The 22,053-nt window shown below is 40.5% G+C and overlaps 1 protein-coding gene across 1 annotated transcript; it reads right to left on the bottom strand.

The window, feature by feature from the left end:
* Positions 1-542: 542 nt before the first annotated feature.
* LOC118402108 (G-protein coupled receptor 54) lies at positions 543-20,589 on the bottom strand. Its single transcript, XM_035800020.2, has 5 exons — positions 20,222-20,589; positions 19,183-19,307; positions 8,827-8,962; positions 8,472-8,710; positions 543-8,221 (listed from the first exon to the last, which is right to left on the bottom strand). The coding sequence occupies exons 1-5, from the start codon at positions 20,451-20,453 to the stop codon at positions 7,847-7,849; spliced, it is 1,107 nt and encodes a 368-aa protein (XP_035655913.1). The 5' UTR covers positions 20,454-20,589; the 3' UTR covers positions 543-7,846.
* Between the last annotated feature and the right edge of the window lie 1,464 nt (positions 20,590-22,053).

Here is a 22,053-nt window from a genome sequence, read left to right as displayed (position 1 = left end):
CTCCTCTTTCTATTCTGGTTAGAGCCAGTTTGGGCTGTTCTGTGCAGGGAGTAGTACACAGCATTGTACGAGAGGTTTCTTGGCAATCTCTCGCATTTATTAGCCTTCATTTCTCAGAGCAAGAATAGACTGACGAGTTTCAGAAGAAAGTACTTTGTTTCTGGACATTTTAAGCCTGTAATCAAACCCACAAATGCTGATGCTCCAGATACACAACTACTCTAAAGAAGGCCAGTTTTATTGCTTCTTTAATCAGGACAACAGTTTTCAGCTGTGCTAATGTAATTGCAAAAGGGTTTTCTAATGATCAATTAGCCTTTTAAAATGATAAACTGGGATTAGCTAACAGAACGTGCGATTGGAACACAGGAGTGATGGATGCTGATAATGGGCCTCTGTACGCCCATGTAGATATTACATAAAAAAATCAGCCGTTTCCAGCTACAATAGTAATTTAAAACAATAACAATGTCTACACTGTATTTCTGGTCAATTTGATGTTATTTTAATGGACAAAAAAAAAGTTTTAGTTCATAAACAAGGACATTTCTAAGTGACCCCAAACTTTCGAACGGTAGTGTGTATATATATATATATATATATATATATATACACACACGACTAATAATATGCTATCAAGGTAGTCAGGTCAAGCAGAAAGATGTGACCTTTTCTGTCACATGGTTTAATGGTTGCCGTTTTGTTGGGTTGCTATTTCAGTCGTATGTGCAGGTTCTCTCAACTGTAATGGTTCAGTACAGATCTCATTTGAATGGTTTTGAAGAGGTGGTTAAATAAATCCAACCACATACAGTAAGATAATGGGTAGGTTATAAAAGCCCCCAGGAAAGCTTTCATTGGTCCTCTTTAATGCATTAAGTCAAATAACACAGAAATCACACATACATTTTCCTAATTCTATTATGTACAAAGTGTACGTAAAGTTGCAAGACAGGGAAACGAATGAACAAGTAGCAGTGTTAAAACTACAGTACATTATATTCTGTATGTTTGCATTTGCTGGACAGCTTACTGTAATGTTAGTAGCAAATGCAACGATAAGTGCTTTTCACATTTCTGGTTACACCAAAAAAAGGCAAAAAATACATATATAATCAAAAACAGTGGTTAAATCCACAGTACTGTACACATCATTGTTGGGCTCAATTCAGAATTTTGGAATTGACTTCAACTCATGAGTTTAAATTCGAATTGAAATGGCCACGCCCCACAGGATGTAGAATTTAAGTTTGTGTGACAGGAAGTAGAATTTAATTCTGTGCAATTCAAAGAAATTCCTCTCAGTCAAAGAACGTGAGTTTCATTGAATCTGACAGGTCACACTTCCAGATTCCATGAATGTATAATTTTTCTCTGGAAACAATGTTCAAATACTATTTTAACCTTAGTGCTTAAAATAGCCAATTATATTTCCACCAACCATTTCATTTGTTTGGCTTATTTTTTAAGGTCTCCGAGTCAACTTTTTAAAAAGTGATTAATGAAATGTTATAACAGAATATTGGCATACAGGTTTTGTTTTCCTTGATCATTAATTTTAAGAGTTTGTCCTGAAAATCAATTGTTTCAACAATATTTTATATGCATGTGTATAACAATATGTTTGATGTTTTATGGACAATATGTATATTTGAATAGACTACCTAATATAGAATTTAAATTCATTGAATGTCATTAATTCAATTTTTAATTGCTATTTTGGATCCTGTTTCCTAGTTCAATTGAAATTCAAGAATTGAATTGGAATTTGAGGCATTCTCAATTCAATTCCAAACTGAGCCAAACCCTGAGGCCTACAGGCATTAGCAAGACAGTGAACATTACATGAGTCATAGACCTTAGGGTAAGATCAATATACCTGTGTAATAAATACTGCAAATACTGTAAGGCAAGTCTACAAGAAAGGCTTTTTTAAAAACACTTATGTGGCGTGATAACCAAAACAAAATGTACAGACATGTGAAATGCCTAAAGACATTACATATTTTCACAGGGACAAAACTGCATTCAAGTGTATATGCAGTAAGGAAAATATAAAAATCTTTATGTACAGAATTCAATCTCAATCTGTTCAGTTTTCCCTAGTTTCCAAGGACCTTAGTTATATTTGTCTTCACTCCTTTCTAAATCCCTTATTCCCTTTTCAACTCAATGCCAAAATGGTGCCAGAAAAGTACAATGTTTCGAGCCGCAATTCAAACAAAGACACGTTGCGGTCAGAGGAAAAGGAAACGATCGGTGACTAAGTCACAAAGTAATGCTGTGCGAATGTAAGGGTTGGCCAGTGAAGGTGTGATATGGCCTGGCTCCTGCTACCTGTGCACAGTGTGTAAAGGGAAGTGCCAGTCTAGAACATAATAGTAAAGTAAATACTCACCACACCTCATTGACTATGCCCCTAATTTAGCAGGCTCTGACACATCACATACACCCGTTCAATTGGCCTGAAATGTACCTCTTGACCGTCTCATTGTGCCATTCATGTGGAATTCCTAGCTACCATCATAAATCTCATTGAAAAAATGTGTAAATCGGGTGCAATCCTTTCACAGCTTTGAGATGGGTCAATAATAAAGACTTGTTAACATAATGTGTACTTCTGATAACATAATGGCCTTAAACCCATTTTGAGGTCACCTTGGACTGCTCATACAGTTCAACCATAGTGTCTATTAGGTTTCCCATTATGTATGTGACTTCCAATAACCTTTTTTTAGTGCAATTGTATTATTTTCATATCATTGTGATCATTCTGCCTACGTGGTCACCTTTTTTTTTTTAACTCAAAAAATGTAATGATATAATGATATTTGGATGAAACCAGATCAAAGTAGGACTACCAAAGTATGAAAAATTGTTGCTTCTACGTTGATAAAGTTTGATCATAAAGTTACTGGTCTCGTCCCCCATGTCAGACACTTAGATTCTGGAGGCGGGATTATTAAGGTATTTTGTGACATCACCAATGGTAACGTGTTATTCTCTCATTTAAATAAGTACCGACTTGTAACCACTAAATTGTCAAAGACTCCAGTCACCCAAGTCATAGACTGTTCTTTCTGCTACCGCATGGCAATATGTACCAGAGCGCCAAGTCTAGGACCAAAAAGATCCTTAACAGCTTCTACCCCCAAGCCATAAGACTGCTGAACAATTAATCAAATGGCCACCGGGACTACTTACATTGAGCCCCCTTTGTTTTCACACTGCTGCTACTCGCTGTTTTTTTAATCTATACATTCACTTTACAAATGACCTCGACTAACCTGTACCCCCGCACATTGACCCCCTGTATATAGCCTCGTTATTGTTATGTCATTTTCTTGTGTTACTTTATTTGATTTCACTTTAGTTTATTTAGTAAATAGTTTAACTATTTCTTGAACTGCATTGTTGGTTAAGGCCTTGTAAGTAAGCATTTCACAGTAATGTTCTGCACCTGTTGTATTCGGTGCATGTGACAAATAAAATGTGATTTTAACATCACAGAGGGGCGTGCTTTACATGGCTAGGTAGCTAGTCTACTGGTGCCAACATTTGACTGTAGCCTTACAGCATATATAATCTAAGGCAAAAATATTTATAGGTTTAGGCTTTCATGTGTCTCTAGTGTTAGCTAATCTCTCATGTACAGATTTTGTGTGTAAACTGTGAGAATATTTTTGTGAGAATTTAATTTCTGGGTAACCGAGATTAAGTGTTAGCGAGTAACTGGCTACCTAGGTCTTCAGCCAGCATGAAATAAAAGCATGGAAAGGGTTGCCCAAAACACAGATGCAGTTGTCATGTCATTACATCAAGGGACATGCCAAACAGAAAATTCATACAAACTTGACATCATTGTTAGACATGATATATAAATATTGTCTGACAGATATATATCACATACACACACACACACACATTCAGAAAGTATTCATGTCCCTTGACTTTTTCCACATTTTGTTATCTTATTCTAAAATGGATTAAATCATTTTTTTCACTCATCAATCTACACACAATACCCCATAATGACAAAGCAAGAACAAGTTTGAAATTTTAGCAAATGTATTAAAAATAAAAAACTTTTATAAAACATTTACATAAGTATTCAGACCCTTTACTCAGTAATTTGTTGAAGCACCTTTGGCAGTGATTACAGACATGAGTCTTCTTGGGTATGAAGCTACAAGCTTGGCACACCTGTATTTGGGGAGTTTCTCCCATTCTTCTCTACATCCTCTCAAGCTCTGGCAGGTTGGATGGGGAGTGTCGCTGCACAGCAATTTTCAGGTCTCTCCATAGAAGTCCGGGCTCTGGCTGGGCCACTCAAGGACATTCAGAGACATCCCGAAGCCACTCCTGTATTGTCTTGGCTGTGTGCAAGTTGTTATGCTGTTGGAAGGTGAACCTTCGAGCTAGTCTGAGGTCCTGAGCAGGTATTCATCAAGGATCTCGCTGTACTTTGCTCCATTCACCTTTCCCTCAATCCTGACTGGTCTCCCAGCCCCTGCTGTTGGAAAACATCCCCACAGCATGATGCTGCCACCACCATGCTTCACCATAAGGATGGTGCCAGGTTTCCTCCAGATGTCAGGCCAAAGAGTTAAATCTTGTTTTAAATCAGACCAGAGATGTCTGCATCATTGAAGGTCCCTAAGAACACAGTGGCCACCATCATTCTTAAATGGAAGAAGTTTGGAACCACCAAGACTCTTCCTAGAAAGAAAATGTATTTGTCACATGCACTAAATACAACAGACCTTACCCGGCTGCCAACTCTAGTAAGAGTGTTGGTGGTTGCAGACTTCTTCCATTTAAGAATGATGGAGCCCACTGTGTTCTTGGGGACCTTCAATGATGCAGACATTTTTTGGTACCCTTCCCCCAGATCTGTGCCTCTACACAATCCGGTCTCGGAGCTCCACAGACAATCCCTTCGACCTGAAGGTTTGGTTTTTGCACTGTCGTCTGTGGAACCTTATAGACAGGTGTGTGTCTTTACAAATAATGCCCAATCAATTGCATTTACCAGAGGTGGACTCTAATCAAGTTGTAGAAACATCTCAAGGATGATCACTGGAAACAGGATATATCTGAGCTGAATTTTGAGTGTCATAGCATAGGGTCTAAATACTTGTTTTTTTTGTTGCTAAAATGTCCAAAAACTTGTTTTTGCTTTGTCATTGTGGGGTAGTGTGTGTAGATTGGTGAGCGGGATTTTTGTTTTTTAAACTATTTTAAAATAAGGCTGTAACGTAACAAAATGTGGAAAAAGTCAAGGGGTCTGAATACTTTACACACACAGTATTGTGCAAAAGTTACTAGGCAGATGTGAAAATGCTGTAAAGTAAGAATGCGTTCAAAAATAGACATGTTAATAGATTATATTTATCAATTAACAAAATCGAGTGAGTGAGTTAACAGAAGAAAAATGTAAATCAAATCAATATTTGGGGTGACCACCCTTTGCCTTCAAAACAGCATCAATTTTTCTTGGTACACAGTTCAAAGGAACTCAGCAGGTAGGTTGCCCCAAACATCTTGGAGAACTAACAACAGTTCTTCTGTGGATTTAGGGAGCCTCAGGTGCTTCTCTCTCTTCATGTAATCCCAGACAGACTTGATGTTGAGATCAGGGCTCTGTGAGGGCCATACTATCACTTCCAGGACACCTTTTTCTTCTTTACACTAAAGATAGTTCTTAATGATGTTCGCCGTGTATTTGGGGTCATTGTCATGCTGTAGAATAAATGTTGGGCCAAACAGATGCAATATCATCAGGGAGGCATGATAGATAAGTAACTGCCCGTACTTCTTAGCATTGAAGAGACCATTAATTCTGACCAAATCCCCAACTCCATTTACAGAAATGCAGCCCCAAACTTGCAAGGAACCTCCACCATGCTTCACTGTTGCCTGCAGACACTCATTCATGCACTGCTCTCCAGCCCTTTGGCAAACAAACTGCCTTCTGCTACAGCCAAATATCTGACTCATCAGTCCAGAGTACCTGCTGCCATTTTTCTGCACCCCAGTTCCTGTGTTTTTGTGCATAGTTGATTCGCTTGGCCTTGTTTCCACATCGGAGGTATGGCTTTCTGGCTACAAGTCTTCCATGGTCACTTCTGAGCAGACTTCTCCAGACAGTAGATGGGTGTACCAGGGTCCCACTGTTTTCTGCCAATTCTGAGCTGATGGCACTGCTGGACATCTTCAGACAGCGAAGGGAAGCAAGCACGATGCGTCTCATCTGTTGCAGTAAGTTCCCTTGGCCGACCACTGCGTCTACGGTCCTCAACATTTTCCGTTTCTTTGTGCTTCTTCAGAAGAGCTGGGACAGCAAATCTGGAAACCCCAGTCTGCCTTGAAATGTCTGTCTGGGAGAGACCTCGCTGATGCAGTATAACTACCGTGTGTCTTGTTGCTGTGCTTAGTCTTGCCATGGTGTATGACTTTTGACAGTAAACTGTCTTCAGCAACCTCACCTTGTTAACTGAGTTTGGCTGTTCCTCGCCCAGTTTTATTCCTCCTATACAGCTGTTTCTGTTTCAGTTAATGATTGTGTTTCAACGCACATATTTAATTGATGATTATTAGCACCTGTTTGGTATAATTGTTGGTGTGATTGTTTAATCAAACACCTGACTATATGCCTACAAACTCCCTGACTTTGTGTAACTGTACCTTGAAGAATTGATGCTGTTTTGAAGGCAAAGGGTGGTCACACCACATATGGATTTGATTTATTCACTCACTTTGCGTTTAGTTAATTGATAAATATAATCTATTAACATTTTTTTAAAGCATTCTTACTTTACAGCATTTTCACACCTACCCAAAATGTTTGCACAGACTGTATATATAATGAAAGTTACCCAGACCTCACCCTGTACAGATTCAACTGAAAATGTCCAAGATGAACTAGCTAGCTAGCTTGATAAACAGTGCTGACAATTCAATTTGGGCTAGCTAGTTAAATTATACAGCCAACATTTTGTCTATATTGATGCTGTTACAATAACCAAACAGTTGGTCAACCATGTGTAACGTATACAGCGTGAGGCAGGAGGTGAGTTTAATAATACAATTGTAAACAATAACAAACATAAGCCACATACTGACCGTGCGAGAGAACAATACCACCTAATGACTGATGACAAGTGAGGGCTAAATAAAAGGGGAGTAATCAAGGAGCAAATGATGAGCAGGTGTGTGGTTGCCAGGTGTGCGCAATGTGAGTTGCCAGGTCCGGTGGTTTGTTGACCGGCGACGTCGAGCACTGGAGGGAGAGAGCAGGAATGACACCATGATGTGATGAATGACAGGATTGGAAGTTGCATGCAATTTCAATGATGTTTGAGCAAATATGCTTGAGATAATGTCACTGCATCCATGTTGCTAGACTTTTTCAAAGAACAGTCAGTCAAGGTGAGCTCCCCGCCCACTCAGCCTACTAGCTCCATTCAGTATGTCTTTTCAGACTTCCTGGTTTGACGAGAGAAATGTGAGCATTTTTATCAGGAAAAAATATTATGGGTGTTGTTATTTTATATGGGAACCAGAATGACTGTTCGGGACCTTTTAATGTCCTTTCAAGTCTGTGATATCAGAACAGAGCAGGATCAGTCAGATTTTGTAGAATTGCAAACAAACACATCAAGTGCCATTTTAAAATGCTGGTTCCACCAGGTGTTTGCCTTCAGAACAGTGTGATTTCACAGCAGGCTATGTTGAGCAGTGTGCATTCACAGCAGTCTGTCATGTGTATGTTTGTTTGTGTGCACAGTGAACTGAATCTCCAGCAGCTCTGTCCCCCGGAAGCTCACTCTGACCATGGCTCATTTCATTTCCCATCGTTGTTGCCTTCCCCTGCAGCAACTAACTTGATTTCTGCATTAGCCACGCGCGACATGACACTGCTGTCTCTAACTTTGTGTTTGAACAGGAAGGGGAAAGTCTTCTTGAAAGACTTGCGGAAACTGGCTCCCATGAAGCCGTACACGATTGGGTTGATGGAGGAGTTAGCGTAGGACATGCAGTTAGCCCAGGTCTTGATCTTATAGGTGGCGTAGTTGACCCTGTAGTTGGGGTAGAAGGACTGGAACAGGGCGAAGAGCTGGATAGGCCCCCAGCAGATGGTGAATAGCAGGACAATCACCACCACCATCTTGGAGATCTTACTCCTCAGAGTGACAGTCCTCTCAGACAACAGGTGGACCTGTGGTAGAAATGTTGACGTTATCTCACTACCACTGTGATGGGCTTAGAAATGACCTAAACTGTATGTAGTTCAAATCATGGCCACAGGCTAAGGGTCTATATGAACATACTGTAGAATACCTGAAAATTGGAAGGGATCCAAATATGAACCCATGCTTTCATTGTGTAACCTTGACAAAGGAGTGCACCTATTAAAGTTGTAAACTGTCATAAAGGAACACCCAAAGAAAGTAATGTTCGTTCCATACCTGGTAATTATTGTCTACTGGTTCCACTGACGGCTGGCCCACCCTCTTCAGCATGAGTGTGTAGCAGAAGGAGATGGTGATGACAGGTAGTAGGTAGGCAGCTATGAACTGGTACAGGATGAATGCCCTCTCCTGGGTCTTTGAGGGAAACCTCTCCATGCAGTAGTGTCTTGGTCCATACCAGTAGCCCTCCTCAATTCTCTGGTACATGAAAATCGGGGTGGATAGAATGAAGGAACCTTTAAAAAACAACATTTCATTAGTTGAATTTTGTAGAAAATGTTAGTGTTCACAATGCTTTGAACCAAAAATCCATGGTTTGCTATAAGTTCAGGTAGGATAGCATCTGACTTACCGATCCATATGCAGATGCTAACTATCATGGCGACTCGTGTAGTGCGATGGCGTAAGGACTTCAGGGGGTAGACTGTGACATAGCAGCGGTCCCCACTCATAGCAGTGAGTGTAATGCAGGTGGCTTGAACAGTCACCTGAGAAAAGAAAGTAACAAAATAATCTCGGCTGTTTGCAGGTGAAACAAGTATTTTACATCTGCCTGCCCTCACACTGGGAAGTAATGAAAATGATGAGCATATAATGAGAACATTTTACTTTACGAAGAAATGCATCTCAAATCATTATTAACTCATCCTCCTCGGTTAAGTGTCATTCACATTATTTTATGAATGTATAGGATAAAAGTACAAACAATCTAGTTTCTTTCACACAGAATTAATCAAATAATTTTGAATTTGGACATCAGTTCCCCATAAAAAAACTTTAATGGTTGAATGCCTTCGAGGGTCGGTGACAATCTGTGTTAACAGATAAGCAGGTTCTAAACAATGTATTGTTGTTACACATCACTCAGAGTGGGAGTTGTGACCTAGTTCAGTGTAACGACAGTACTTGATCTATCTAGTGCCCTTGTCTTTCATTGAAGAGCAAAAGGGGGCCTGTTCCGGTGTTCATCTTTGATCCAAAGATAAGTGCCCCCCTACACTTATCATAATGTAGGGACAGAATACATTAGCCTCCTGAACAAAGAGAACCACTGCCTGTGGGTTGAAAAATAAAAATAAAATACATTTACAATCAACATATTAACACAAAACAGCAAAGAATTCCAACTGATATTAAAATGGTTTCAAAAACGTTTGCATTAATTAATCCTCCCACGTACCTTCCACTTACACACTGCCCACAAAAAAAGTATTTCCTTTGCATATACACTGCACCATTCCCCTAACCCCATATCCCAATTCGTGCCACCCATAAGTGAGAAACCTACATGCCAAATATAGACCATATATAGTGTTCTCTACAGATTATAGAAAAGAGCAAAAGCTCTGAACTATCTGTTCAGACCCTAGTCTTACCTCCCTACCTACAGGTTATGGAACATTTCTCCAGTAGGTTTCCTAGAGGAGAACGCCTCCAATTGCATGTCAAAGATGATAAAACAAAAACACTGTAGGAAATACATCAGTAATATCTAAAATCACTACAGTAAATACTACAGAATACTAGTCTGCAAAAACACTACAGTAAATACAACAGTATAATACAATCCGCAAAAACATTACATGAATTACCATAGTATATACTAGTTATTTTACTACTGCATTTATTCTATAGTTAACTGTAAAGACTAGAGTGTACTACAGTAAATATTACAGTATTCACTGCAAAAACACTACAGTGAATATTATATTAGACTGAACAAAAATATAAACACAACATGTAAAGTATTGGTCCTTTGTTTCATAAGCTGAAATAAAAGATTCCAGAAATGTTCGATATTATGCACAAAAAGCTTATTTCTAAAAAATGTTGTGCACAAATGTTTACATCCCTGTCAGTGAGAATTTCTCCTTTGCCAAGATAATCCATCCACCTGACAGGTGTGGCATATACAGAAGCTGATTAAACAGCACGACCATTACACATGTGCACCTTGTGCTGGGGACAATAAAAGGCCACTCTAAAATGTGTAGTTTTGTCACACAACACAATGTCACAGATGTCTCAAGTTTTGAGTGAGCGTACTGACTGCAGGAATATCCACCAGTTTTTGCCAAAGAATTTAACGTTAATTTCTCTACCATAAGCAACCTCCAATGTCATTTTAACAAATTTGGCAGTAGGTCCAACCGGCCTCACAATCGCAGACCAGGTGTAACCACACCAGCCCAGGACCTCCACATCCGGCTTGAGACCAGCCACCCGGAGAGTTGATGAAACTGTGGGTTTGCACAACCAAATCATTTCTGTACAAATTGTCAGACACCGTCTCAGGGAGCTCATCTGAGGGATAGTCCTCAATAGGGTCTTGACCTGACTGCAGTTTGGCGTCGTAACCAACTTCAGTGGGCAAGTGTTCACCTTCGATGGCCACTGGCAAGCTGTTCTTCACAAATTAATTCCGATTTCAACTGTACCGAGCAGATGTGTGTGTGTGTGTGGTTTGCTAACGTCAATGTTGTGAACAGAGTGCCCCATGGTGGCGGTGGGGTTATGGTATGGGCAGGCATAAACTACAGACAACAAACACAATCGCAGTTTATCAATGTCAATTTGAATGCAGAGATACCATGACAAAATCCTGAGGCCCATTGTTGTGCCATTCATCCCCCACCATCACCTCATGTTTCAGCATGATAATGCATGGCCCCATGTCGCAAGGATCTGTACACAATTCCTGGAAGCTGAAAATGTCCCAGTTTTGCCATGGCCTCCTTACTCACCCATTGAGCATGTTTTGGATGCTCTGGATCGACATGTACGCCAGCGTGTTACAGTTCCCCCCCCAATGTCCAGCAACTTCGCACAGCCACTGAGGAGGAGTGGGACAACATTCCACAGGCCACAATCAACAGCCTGATCAACTCTATGAGACGTGTCACACTGCATGAGGCAAATGGTGGTCACACCAGATACTGACTGGTTTTATGATCCATGCCCCTATCATATCTGTAATTCTCATTCATGTGAAATCCATAGACTAGGGCCTACTGAATTTATTTCAATTGACTGATTTCTTTATATGAACTCTTAACTCCCAACATTTTAGAAATGATTGCATATTGCGATTATATTTTTGTTCAGTGTATTTATACCGCAGTATACTATAGTCATTTTTTATGTGGGTGTACAGCAGCAGGGATATTAGCATTTGTGGGGGAGTAAATTATCGATTAGACTGCCAAAAATATACATCATGGAGAGAGCTGGTCCTTTTGATAACTAAGAAAAAGCTTAACAAAGAACTCAGGAGACTGAAAAGATTTGGCATGGGTCCCCAGATCCTCAAAAAGTTCTACAGCTGTACAAATTGAGAGCATCCTGACCGGTTGCATCACTGCCCTGGTGTAACAGTGTTGCTTCCGTCCCTCTCCTCGCCCCTACCTGGGCTCAAACCAAAAACCCACTGCACACATCAACAACTGCCTCCCACAAAGCATCGTTAACTATCGCACCACAAAAGTCACAGCCCTTTTGCAGAGCAAGGGGAAACAACTCCTTCAAGGTCTCAGAGCGAGTGACCTCACCGATTGAAATGCTATTAGCGTGCACCCCGCTAACCATTTCACACCGGTTACACTGGTATGGCAACTGCTCGGCATCTGACCGTAGTGCCCAGTACCTCACTGGGGTGAAGCTTCCTGACATCCAGGACCTATATACTAGGGCTGTGTCAGAGGAAGGCCCCCAAAAAATGGTCAGACTCCAGTCCCCCAAGTCATAGACTGTTCTCTCTCACTTTACAAATTACCTCGACTAACCTGTACCCTTGCACATTGACCCTCTGTATATAGCCTCGTTAATGTTGTGTCCTTTTCTTGTTTATTTAGTAAATCGTTTCTTAACTCTACTTCTTGAACTGCATTGATGGTTAAGGGCTTGTAAGTAAGCATTTTTACAGTAAGGTTACACCTGTTGTATTCAGCGCATGTGACTAATAAGATTTGATAGTCTATGTAGAATTTTTTTTGAGCATTAGTCATGATTTTCAAACCTTCACATAATAATAATACATTTATTTGCACCTTTCAAGATACCCACAGACACATTATGTTTCACACTCCTTAAATTGAGACATTTCAGATATATTTCCAATGGAATGTTCCTGGTTCAATATAGTTCAGTTCAACACAATGAAATGTGTTGATAACATCCTGTGGCTTGCTGACTTGTAAAGCCAAGGTCATTCAGTGAAAGCCCTGGTTTAATGAGATGTTTGGGATTGACAAAGCTCACAGGAACCCCCTGGTGGCTGATGACGGTTCATGTGATGAAGAGAGGTCTGACTGACAATAGTGTGGTTGGTGCATGCTGCTAAAACCTCTCCTCTACCTTGCTCATCATTGCATTTTTGCACCTTCACTTTTGTACTGTGTTTTTGACAGACTTCTGTGTCTATAAAAGATCAATACTTTGTACTGTGGTGAAAATTAAACACTCTACACTGACAGCTGAGATTGGATCCTAGGATAGGTGTCTCTGTCCATCTATGCTCGGAACTTTAGTCATTTGACAATCCAACATATTAGTTTTAATCATGCAAACCCGCTTGATGCTGTGGTTAACCGCAAGAAGTCTGGACTGTTTGTCTCAATTTTTTTTAAATGGAGAAAGGACATTCTTTATATAGGCAGTGATTCATCATTCACTTGCCCAAATCAAGTCATGATTCATAACCAACCAGTCTTATGTTATACTGCTCGCACTATACATTTGTGCGTGTACATATGGTTGTCCTTGTTTGATAGAGCTATTGGACATCTTTTAGCGATTCATTGCTAAATATACAATATATTTTTCCAGTCTATGAAGGACTACAACTTGTGTATCAGCTACATGGTAGATTAAAAAAACATGAGCTGGCGCACACCCAGAATAGTTTGCGTGGAGGTGCTGACTAACAGCGAACAAACTATCAAAATAAAGAAAGTCGCACACTCCATGTGTAATCTCCCAGCAATTTAATGGGTATTAACCAACATTTCGGCATCACTGTGCCTTCTTCAGGTTGACCCTGGCTGACCCTGAAGAAGGCACAGTGATGCTGAAACGTTGGTTAATACCCATTAAATTGCTGGGAGATTACACATGGAGTGTGCGACTTTATTTTGATAGTTTATATATCAGCTACATGGTGACATTCAACCATACATGTTTCAACCGGAATATAGCGAAAAGGATTCGAGACAGAGTTGGACTTTGCTAATGTTAGAAGCTCAGCTACAGCCGATGCCAGGACCAAGAGGGCAGAAGACCGATATAGTGCCTAATTAATAAAGTTAGCCCAGTTACACTACCCTGTATTTTTGATTTTGACATATCTGGATGCCAAGCATATTTTATGCTCGAGCCCTGTACAGCTTATATAAATATCTTCTGTGAATCAATAAAGGCAGACAAATTTAGAAGACTGATATAAAATATCCATATTTATTTTCTAGTGGTTCTACATGGTCTTCTGCTGCGCCACACAAACTGCATTTACAAAGGCAGACCAATTCTGATATTCTTCCCATTAATTGGCCTTTTCAGAACTGATCTGATTAGATTAGTCAAAATAACAATTTATGGAAAAAAATATCAGAATTGGGCTACCTGTGTAAACACAGCCATAGTCCTTTATCTGGCTTCGGTACACTGGCAGTGGTGTTCAGCATGGTGGGCTGGGGAAGCTGAGACTCTGTGCTTATGGCGAATGGTCTTGTCCTGTCTGCGGTGAACGGTCAGCTGGATAAGACTCTGACAAAAGTGGCGGAGGGCTTCTTAAACACACGTTTGGTCTTCTTGCAGAATATTTGCTGGTACTGCAAGTCTCCTGTCAAGACATGGTTGTGATGTTAGCATTTAGTCTTTTTGGAAGGGACATAGGGTAACACGCCTTTGTTGGTAAAGGTATCAACCAAATGGGACCGGCTAGCGTATTGTTAAGGGCCAATGAGGGAACATTGGGAGCTGCTTTTGAGAGGAAAGATCAGTCAACCAAGTGAATAGGCTGGGGGGCTAAAGAATGTGTGAAAAGTCTTAGGAGGGCAATTCTTACACAGGGAGTTTGAGGAGAAATGGCACCTCAATCGCTGATACACAACAATACATTTACTTTCTAAGCCAGCATTTCCAAACTCAGTCCTGGGAACCCAAAGGGGTGTACACTTTGGTTTTTGCAATAGCATGACACAGCTGATTAAAATAACCAAAGCTTGATGAAGATTTCATTATTTTAATCACTTGTGTATTGCTAAGGCAACTACCAAAACATGCACCCCTTGGGATCCCCAGGACCAAGCTTAGGAAACGATGGTCTAAGCACCACCCTGCAAAACCAAAAACCCCTTCCTCATCTATAAGTACTGTCTGTAATCATCCCCCAGCCCATTGACAGATCATTCTGGTCAATAGTAACCCTTTGCAGGGGCTTTTTGTAGACATGTCTGTGTACTGTGTTTTGAGAACCTGCTGAGAGAAGAATGAAGTGGTTGTGTTATTACTGTTGTAGTCTTGATTTTATACCTTTCAGTGTCCCTTGCTGGTTGCTGTCCCAAAATCTTGTTGTGCTCCATAACCTTAAGGTGTGTCTGCTCCCTCATGCTTGTGTACTCAAAATGACAACACTTTGGGGGGTATGCTTCAGCAGGGCACCATAGAATAACTCCAGATTAGAGGTCGACCGATTATGATTTTTCAACGCCGATACCGATTATTGGAGGACCAAAAAGGCCAATATTTATTTATTTGTAATAACATGAGAACATATGAAAGCTGGTGGTTCCTTTTAACATGAGTCTTCAATATTCCCAGTTAAGAAGTTTTAGGTTGTAGTTATTATAGGAATTATAGGACTATTTCCCTCTATACCATTTGTATTTCATTAACCTTTGACTATTGGATGTTCTTATAGGCACTTTAGTATTGCCAGTGTAACAGTATAGCTTCCGTCCCTCTCCTCGCTCCTCCCTGGGCTCGAACCAGGAACACATCGACAACAGCCACACTCGAAGCAGCGTTACCCATGCAGAGTAAGGGAAACAACCACAGGCTCAGAGCGAGTGGTGTTTGAAACGCTATTAGCGTGAGCTAACTAGCTAGCCATTTCACATCGGTTACACCAGCCTCATCTCGGGAGTTGATAGGCTTGAAGTCATAAACAGTGCAATGCTTGACGCACAACGAAGAGCTGCTGGCAAAACACACGAAAGTGCTGTTTGAATGAATGTTTACGCGCCTGCCTACCACCGCTCAGTCAGATACTTAGATACCTGTATGCTCAGTCAGATTATATGTAACGCAGGACACGCTAGATAATATCTAGTAATATCATAAACCATGTGTAGTTAACTAGTGATTATGATTGTTTTTTATAAGATAAGTTTAATGCTAGCTAGCAACTTACCTTGGCTTACTGCATTCGCGTAACAGGCAGTGTGGAGACCGAGAGAGGCAGGTCGTTATTGCATGGACTAGTTAACTGTAAGGTTGCAAGATTGGATCGCCCAAGCTGACAAGGTATTCATCTGTTCTGCCCTTGAACAAGGCAGTTACCCCACTGTTCTCCAGTAGGCCGTCATTGTAAATAAGAATGTGTTCTTTTTTATTTTATTTCACCTTTATTTAACCAGTTGGCTAGTTGAGAACAAGTTCTCATTTGCAACTGTGACCTGGCCAAGATAAAGCATAGCAGTGTGAACAGACAACAGAGTTACATAAACAATTAACAAGTCAATAACACAGTAGAAAAAAAAGGGGAGTCTATATACATTGTGTGCAAAAGGCATGAGGAGGTAGGCGAATAATTACAATTTTGCAGATTAACACTGGAGTGATAAATGATCAGATGATCATGTACAGGTAGAGATATTGGTGCAAAAGAGCAGAAAAGTAAATAAATAAAAACAGTATGGAGATGAGGTAGGTAAAAATGGGTGGGCTATTTACCGATAGACTATGTACAGCTGCAGCGATTGGTTAGCTGCTCAGATAGCAGATGTTTGAAGTTGGTGAGGGAGATAAAAGTCTCCAACTTCAGCGACTTTTGCGATTCGTTCCAGTCACAGGCAGCAGAGTACTGGAACGAAAGGCGGCCAAATGAGGTGTTGGCTTTAGGGATGATCAGTGAGCTACACCTGCTGGAGCGCGTGCTACGGATGGGTGTTGCCATCGTGACCAGTGAACTGAGATAAGGCGGAGCTTTACCTAGCATGGACTTGTAGATGACCTGGAGCCAGTGGGTCTGGCGACGAATATGTAGCGAGGGCCAGCCGACTAGAGCATACAAGTCGCAGTGGTGGGTGGTATAAGGTGCTTTAGTGACAAAACGGATGGCACTGTGATAAACTGCATCCAGTTTGCTGAGTAGAGTGTTGGAAGCAATTTTGTAGATGACATCGCCGAAGTCGAGGATCGGTAGGATAGTCAGTTTTACTAGGGTAAGTTTGGCGGCGTGAGTGAAGAAGGCTTTGTTGCGGAATAGAAAGCCGACTCTTGATTTGATTTTCGATTGGAGATGTTTGATACGAGTCTGGAAGGAGAGTTTACAGTCTAGCCAGACACCTAGGTACTTATAGATGTCCACATATTCAAGGTCGGAACCATCCAGGGTGGTGATGCTGGTCAGGCGTGCGGGTGCAGGCAGCGAACGGTTGAAAAGCATGCATTTGGTTTTACTAGCGTTTAAGAGCAGTTGGAGGCCACGGAAGGAGTGTTGTATGGCATTGAAGCTCATTTGGAGGTTAGATAGCAGTGTCCAAGGACGGGCCGGAAGTATATAGAATGGTGTCGTCTGCGTAGAGGTGATTCAGGGAATCGCCCGCAGCAAGAGCAACATCATTGATATATACAGAGAAAAGAGTCGGCCCGAGAATTGAACCCTGTGGCACCCCCATAGAGACTGCCAGAGGACCGACTTGCCTAGTTAAAAAGGTAAAAATAATAAAATATTATTAATTGCATGGTCTGGAAGGTACTCTGTGGTCCTCTGGTTACCTTTAACCGCCTGTAACCCCATAACACAAACAAAACAAAAACTACCCAATTCTTGTTAATACCATGTGTACTTTAAATTGAGCTCTCTTAATCGTCAGCTTGTAAATATTTTTGACTTCACCTGCAGAGTTGGAAGCCGATTCTGTAACACCTACAACAAAATGCACAACAATACACAATTTAACCACCCCACTAATTGTACTGATCTCTATTAGCCTGGCTAGTTTACGTAACCGAACATGGACATTTCAATATTGTCTGCTATCTAGCTTCATTAAGTTTGTCAGCAAAATGTATATCCAGCTGAGACTAGATGACAACCAACCATAGACGATTACACATATTCAATACTGCTAACGTTATCAACACAGAGTGAGTTGGCTATGTCGACAATTCTATTCTTACTAAAGGAGTGTTTTCCAGGCAAGGGGGAATAGATAGCTATCCGATTGCGCTAATCTTATTTGCTAAAATGATGTAGTTTACGTTGGTCAAAGATATAACAAACATGTTTACTCTGCTGAAGGTAGTTAACAGTCTAGCAGTAACTACCATGGCATAGGCGAAATTGATTGACAGTGCGCATACTAAAATAGATAGCTAACGTTATGATATATAGTATACAGCACTGTAACATCAGCTAGCTAATTTAGCTAGTCCAGCAAGGCTAGTTAATATTAGGTTACCTCTTATCGAGAATATTCCATTTTGTTGTGAAGGAAATAAAAAAAAATACAAAATCGATGGTATCGCATCATTTCTCAGCTGTCGTCGAAATGGATTCCCCAACAGTTCAGCCTGAAAACCCCTCTGACAATCTTTGGTCTCCGTAATGCGCGCCATCATTCTCGATAGCCGCAAGCCACTGACAGCATCCGGGGAAATCTCTGGTAGGTAGCACGGTGAAAGATTACTCATTTTCGCTCATTTGTAATGAGCACAGAACACCACACAGGCGTAATGACAAACGTAAGTGAAAAACAGGTCTACGGAAGTTCTGAGATTGCTGTGTTGTTCGTCAGTACACAATGCCATAATTGCTTGTTTTTGTCGGCATGCCCCAATCTACTTTAGCGGGCGGTTTACTATGACTTCGTAGTTTACCATGAGCAGACAAATACACAGGAGGAAGTCGAAACTTCCTGATTCTACCAGTGAAATTAAAATGTGTTCGTTCTAGCTTGTGGTTTGGATAATTGTGATGTTTATGATAAAAACGCAATGTTGTTAAATATAGTAATGACTATATGCCGTGGTGAAGCCAGGGTGAAAGGGTCCCCTTTTAGCCAATCTGTCTACAAATGGAGTAGGAGCATATAAAGATGATCAGATAAGCCGGGCATTTTGATTTAATTTATCAACCTGATTGCTTTAATATAAAACAATAAAAAACATATTGCATTTAAAAACACTGTTGAAAAATGAGCATGAACCTCTCACCAGGTAAATGAAATTGCACTGCAAGTTCAATATTGCAGTTCTGTAATTTAATTGAGTACAGCCTGGCACCAGACGGGAAAAAAGTATTATTCAGACTAATAGGACAAGTACCTCAGGGGTCCAGTCGAGGGGAATGCTACCCAAATTACATTATGGTGAGAAATTCCATCATTACATGCACAGCAAATATATTCTGGCTGTTTGTTATCTAATATTAAAAACTGATAGAAGTTTGTGACCAGAGGCAATGTGTTTTATTGAAATTATTTACCTGTTGTAGAAAGGCAACAAATTTGCACATGAAGTCCCCAAATACCCACCCAGGAAGTGGGTAGAGAGTGGCTGTGAACGGGACACAACACACCAGGAAGATGATGTCTGTGGCAGCCAAGTTAGCTGTAGAAATAATCTCAGTTAGGAGGGAATTCATTCATTTCTTACTGATTAACACACTTTTGCAACATAATATAACCATTTGAACATTTGAGTCATAAAGCTATTAATTTTAATAAATACCTTGTTGTGTTAAATAGTCAAAGGCATGTCACCAAGTATTTTGGCATTGGCATCAAAGAGCTAATTTATTTCACAAAAATCAGAAAGCTAAATACACATGGGTCGGGCGTACTGCAGTATTTATTTCTGAAATGTTGAGCAATATCATTGTTTCACTGCCATGGAGTAGTCTTATCACTGCAGGTGGACAGGACCTGCTGGGCTTGAATATTGCCACCCATGGAGATATTAGTCAGTCATGTCAAATACACACGCACAAACACACACACAGATATTTGCGCACATCACGTGCACTCACACAAACATGCATGTTCATGCCATTGTTATTTATAAGCACAGAGATAATAATGCTGTCCACAGTCATGGTTAATTCATCATATCTCTACATGAACTCCATTGATGTATCACGTCTCCACTCCACACATGCATTTCCAATGTCAAACAAGATCCATTATTTAGTATAGACACATGATCCATATATTTCATATTTAGTCTGTATGTATACAGTATCACCAGACTATGGATAAGGTTACTATCGACAATATTAATTTACAGTCATCAACATAAAAAGACAAATACAGTCATTAAGGCTGAATGATTATACAGGCATCATTAGTCCTAGTTTACAGTGAAAATAAATGATTTATCTGGACAACATACATAACATAACATTGACTGTGACAGTAACACACAAAGAACAAGTTTCACGACAATCCACGAGAATAATGATGTTCAGGGTATTATAAATGGAAAAACCTTTGTAACTGTGAGGGAAAACGTTTGGTCTTGCTTACCTATGTAGAAGTTGGTGGCAGTCCTCATCTGCCTGTGTTTGGAGATTACATAGATTACCAGAGAGTTCCCGATGAGCCCCACCAGCATGATGAGAGCGAAGAAGAGAGGCACCAGCCAGGCGTCCGTCAGGAATGGGTGCTCCCCCTCCTCCGGATTCTCCAGAGAAGCATTCAGCTCAGACACATTGAACCACATCAGGACTGTAGAATTCCATACGTCTGGAGGGAACATCTTGATGTGTGAAAAGAAGTCGAAGATCTTCAAATGTAGCCTTGGGGTGATAACTTGTGTATAATAAATCCCTTTTAACTACTGAAAAGGAAAATTATATCTGTCCAGATAACATTGGGGAGTCATAAAGTCTCAGGTGCTGATGTGTTCTTAGGAGTCCCTAGATCTGTCTATGGTAAGAATGTCTATGGTTAGAATGAGTCTGATTGTAGGGTAGACTTATGTTGAGCTCACAGCTGCCTCCTAAACTGCTTCTACTCAAGGACAAAATCCCGTTGTCTTTATACTGAGCAGGGACGCACGTGGCAACTGCCTGATTGTTGAATAAATAGGTGATGTCAGGTCTCCTAGCAACATTTTCCCTATCCAGAGTTTGGTACCTCATACACTCTGCTTTCAATGCAGTCGGAAGCTGTCTTATCATATGATATCGATCATATCCATAGTAAATATAAGAAATACAAATGACGTGTTCTGTGAAAATGCATTCAGAGGGCATCAAGTTAAATTCACAGCCAAAAAAAGCATTTGAATCATGGATAAGCAGCACTTACAGTTACATTGGAAGATACAATTCTGCAATTTAGTGCCAAGGAGTCTTTCTAAATGTTTATGCTATTTTCTTAAGATCAAAAATATGAAGCTTGTTATCAGACATTTATTTACCTGTGAATAATGATAGTAAATATAATTCTACTGCAATTCAATTGGATCTTGTACTGTACAGGTACATCCATAGAAATTAGCATTACCACAGGTTTCGTCATGGTATGTCATGTCATGAAATTAGCATTGAGGTATGCATTCTTTTTTGAGGACAAATACTCTCCTCCCTTACAAAAAAAGCCCTACAGGAATCCTGCATGAAAAATCTTGCGGAATATACACTGAACAAAAATATAAACGCAACGTGTAAAGTGTTGGACCCATGTTTCATGAGCTGATATTATCATGACTCAGGATATGACCCAGATGCAGACACGGGAGGCGGATAGTACAGTTCTCATATGATTTATTAGAAACACGGGGCAGGCAGAGTTTCGTGATCAGGTCAGAGTCAGACCGGTACAGGACGGCAGGCAGGCTCGGGGTCAGGCAGAATGGTCAGAACCGGGAAAAATGAGGAAACAGAACTAGAGCAACAGGAAGACGGGAAAGAACGCTGGTAAAACCTGACAAGACAAGAAGAACTGGCAACAGACAAACAGAGAACACAGGTATAAATACACAGGGGATAATAAGAAGATGGGCAACACCTGGAGGGGGGTGGAGACAAGCACAAAGACCGTTGAAACAGATTAGGGTGTGACAGAAATAAAACATCCCAGAAAGTTTCCATACGCACAAAAAGCTTATTTCTCTCAAAGTTTGTGCTCAAATTTGTTTACATCCTTGTTAGTGAGCATTTCTCCTTTGCCAAAATAATCCATCCATCTGACAGGTGTGGCATATCAAGAAGCTGATTAAACAGCATTATCATTACACAGGTGCACCTTGTGCTGGGGACAATTAAAGGCCACTCTAAAATGTGCGGTTCGGTCACACAACACAATGCCACAGATTTTGAGGGAGCATGTAATTGACATGTTGAATGCAGGAA

The sequence above is a fragment of the Oncorhynchus keta genome, chromosome 23 (assembly GCF_023373465.1).
Source record: "Oncorhynchus keta strain PuntledgeMale-10-30-2019 chromosome 23, Oket_V2, whole genome shotgun sequence".
Classification (NCBI taxonomy): Eukaryota; Metazoa; Chordata; class Actinopteri; order Salmoniformes; family Salmonidae; genus Oncorhynchus; species Oncorhynchus keta.
The sequence above is the reverse complement of the archived record's forward strand: the minus strand, read 5'-3'. Positions and strand labels throughout refer to the sequence as shown.

Excerpts from the sequence above, each read along its gene's own strand:
- LOC118402108 (XM_035800020.2), bottom strand. The coding sequence starts at position 20,453 with ATGTTCCCTCCAGACGTATGGAATTCTACAGTCCTGATGTGGTTCAAT. Across the intron at positions 8,711-8,826 it reads TAGCATCTGCATATGGATCG|GTTCCTTCATTCTATCCACC; the intron begins GTAAGTCAGATG and ends TGTTTTTTAAAG. Across the intron at positions 8,222-8,471 it reads CAGTAGACAATAATTACCAG|GTCCACCTGTTGTCTGAGAG; the intron begins GTATGGAACGAA and ends TTTCTACCACAG.